Below are 3,355 nucleotides of genomic sequence, written 5' to 3'. Positions count from 1 at the left end.
GGAAAAAAAAGACGTTTAAGTGCGCCTTATAGTCGTGAAAATACGGTACAACTCTAAGTTACCCATATGAACAATTTTAATTAATTTAATATTTCATTATATGTAATTAACTGTTAGTAGCAAACATCAAGAAAATATACAAAGAGGGTATGCTTATTTTAATATTTGCTTCTTAGCTTTGTTTCTGTAACATATTTCCAAAGCAGACCACACTAGATAGAGATGAAAACTGGTTCAAGATATTCAGCAGGTGGAAGAAATTATCAAAGATGTTTTTATTTTTTTTGCATCAGGTTGTAATTGTCCTCCCATCAACTGAAAACACAACAGATGAAGAAGTGTTCGAGGAAATACAGAAAGATATTTTTGAACAGCAAACTCCAGGTCCTGACAGCATCTAAGTCCTCACCAAATGTTTAGGAATAGTAAAGTTTATCATAATAATGCTGTGTGAAGAGTTATGCAGTTACTATGAGCATTGTTGCCTCACAGAAGCAAGGTTTGGGGTTCGAATCCCCGTCTGTGGTCTTTCTACGTGAAGCTTACATGTCCTATTTGTGCATGCATCGGTTTTCCTCTATATACTTAGTTTTTTCCCTCTCTTTTGTATAGTGGCTGGTGAACTTTCTGAGCTTTACATTGCCTTTTTCATAAAAACGTCTTTTGTTTTTTTCTTTCTCTGCTAAAATGTTGGCAACATTCACCTTATAGTTTTTATTTGATCTGCACAGTGCAAAAACTGTGCCTTAATAATTCAACAGCTGTGTGGATATAACTTGGATAAACATACGGAAATATCTGTGTATGTTGGCCTAAATACATACATAATGCTTCATTTAAGCATATATAGGCTGTATCAGTGCAGAGAGGTACTGTTTACACAGAACTGCTACACTATGTAAGAATCAGATTTAGTAAACTGACATGGAAACTGGTTTGTGGAGGTTTTGGTGTGTCTGAGTATCTCTATGAATTTATCCCACAGTAATTGCTTTCAAGATTTGTTCTTTTTTCTCACTTGTTCTTTAAGATTACATATAGCACTGTGTGTAGTTAAACTGAGAACATTCTGATCAACAGAAGTTGACAGGCTAACAATCTTTGGAGTAACTTGTAGAACAGCTCTACAAAAACTAAAAGAGTATCATTGGAGAAAAAAAAGGGTAAAAACATATGGCATTGTTTGCAAAATGGACAATTGCAATGTGTAGTGCATCCTTTCTTGCTGTGCCCTATACCTCACTCATTAAAGTAGAATATGTGGTCCAATATTATTGAGGACTTTAGAAATAATGAGCAGTAATGAATAGAAATTACGCAAGAATCCAAATTAAGTCAAAGCAGAAAAAGAAAATTACAAAGATCCTCAATTCGCTTAACCTCAAAGTGAATTAAAGCTAAACAAAAAAAAAAGCAGGGGTATGAGTAATTTAATATCTAATTTTTAATCTCCTTCCATCCTCATTTCTTTTATCTTCTACTTTATCTTCAAGAGTTTTTTTTATTATTATAATAACCTCTCCAGAAAAGTGGTTACTGCTTTGTCACTTTGCATATCATTAAGAACACTGAACTTCTAGAGCCAAGATGCAAAGCATGCTTTGCAGATGGTCAGACCAGGCTGTCTCTGAACACTGTTAACACAGATACTGCACAGAAAATAAAGAAATATAAAATAATTTTATTGAGAGCACACACACACACTTTTCTGAATTCATTTTGTTAATTCATTCATTGAATTTCAGATCAAAGACCTATTCAGACCACTTCCTGTCACCGTGAGACAATTAGCTGTCGTTGCTCACCTTTTCAGAAACTCCATATACTCTGTGTGTTTAATGAGCCCCGTCCTCATCATGATCGTCTGAAAGCATTGTCGGTCGATGGCCCACAGCTTCACATTTGTCAAAGCTGGAAAGAGAGCACAAACCAGCAAAGCCATGAAAGAACATCCCTGTCCTCTGGGAACCAAAATAACACCAAAGTACATACAGTTTATGCATTATTCATGCTGTTCAAGAGCGTTATGTTTCATGCGTTCACAAGAGGAAGGTAGTGGATATCATGTGTAATCAGAAAAGGAGAGAAATCAAAGTTAGCAGGTTGAACTGACACAACTGGTACAACTGATTGAGAGTGTTGAGTTTTGAGTTCAATTGCAGTGTGTAAAAAGGACCATCATCCATGTGTTTTATCTTGCTGTAATCCTGGAACGGAGAACAAAAAAAAGGTATTCCAAACAATTATATTTCCACTCAGCAGCTGGGAGATAATAGGTGTTCCTATGCAGCTGAATGCCTCAAGTATCACTACAACATTTTAATTGGATCAGGGTCATGAATTTGACTCGACTATCCAATTTTTATAAGTATGAGTTGATGAACTCTTTGCCTGATGAGTAATTATCAGAATCTGTGACAAAGATGGGATTTGAGGTTAAAAATCACAGCCACCATGGTTCTTTTATATTATTTCCAAATTAAAAATCTACAAACTCCCTGCAGTCTGCTCCAGCCCTCAGGCAGCAGCAGAATGCAACAGATATTTGAAACAAATATTGGGTTATAGTGGGTATGACACATTTTTGCAGCAATTTAGGAAAGGTTAGTGGGAGAATCTGGAGCCTTAAGTACTCTGTATTTTCTTATTTTCTTTAATAGTAGGATTTAGGATATTCACTATCAAAAAACTTGAATGTTTTTAGTAATCAGTGTAACATTTCTTTTTCAGTCTTTTGTATATGTGTTATCTTCAAAATCTCTTTGACAACTAAAAGATTCATTCAATTTTGCAGAACAAAACAGATCATCACATGGTCAGGCCAAAGTACTACAAGCTTAATCTTGGCATTTTTGAAATACCTTTTAGACTTAAGTTGAGTTATTTTATGTGAGAACAAAATGATCAAACTAAATTTTCTGGTAGGAGTTAAAGCTTATCTTGTAAAAACTGTTTTGTTGTATTAGTGGTGAGAAATTCTAATTTCTAAAAATAATCACAAGGTTCCGTGGGGAAAAATTATTCAACTCTCCAGTTAATTAAACGGAGATCGATGGATTTCATTCAGTCGGCATCTTATTTAATCTTTGCAAAGAGAGAACACAACATCATACAACCCTTATACAAGGTAATCAGCCCTGTTCTGATCTAGCCAGAGTTTGTCTTACTTACTTACAATGATGGAAATGCTGAAAGTTGTGTCAGAGTCAAAACATATTTCTACCCAAAGCAAAAAACAAATAGAACAAGAAAGAGTCTAAATGTTTTGAGAACCACCTCACATTGTGGCCAAAGACTCATTAATTATATAAACAGCACACTCTTAGACATGTTGTGGCCTTGGAGCTCTGAGGCT

The 3,355-nt window shown here is 35.0% G+C and overlaps 1 protein-coding gene across 2 annotated transcripts in view; it reads right to left on the bottom strand.

Annotated features, from left to right (window-relative positions):
• LOC107098368 (cGMP-dependent protein kinase 1) overlaps positions 1–3,355 on the bottom strand; it is a 111,168-nt gene that overhangs the window by 37,642 nt on the left and 70,171 nt on the right. For both annotated transcript variants that reach the window (XM_015396135.1, XM_015396052.1), the window contains exon 4: positions 1,806–1,911. In XM_015396135.1, the coding sequence (XP_015251621.1) occupies positions 1,806–1,911 (106 nt within the window). The remainder of the gene's footprint in view (positions 1–1,805; positions 1,912–3,355) is intronic.

Source organism: Cyprinodon variegatus, unplaced genomic scaffold (genome assembly GCF_000732505.1).
Source record: "Cyprinodon variegatus isolate N-32 unplaced genomic scaffold, C_variegatus-1.0 Scaffold1, whole genome shotgun sequence".
Lineage (NCBI taxonomy): Eukaryota > Metazoa > Chordata > Actinopteri > Cyprinodontiformes > Cyprinodontidae > Cyprinodon > Cyprinodon variegatus.
Note: the sequence above shows the minus strand (reverse complement) of the source record. Positions and strands in the feature narration are given on the sequence as shown.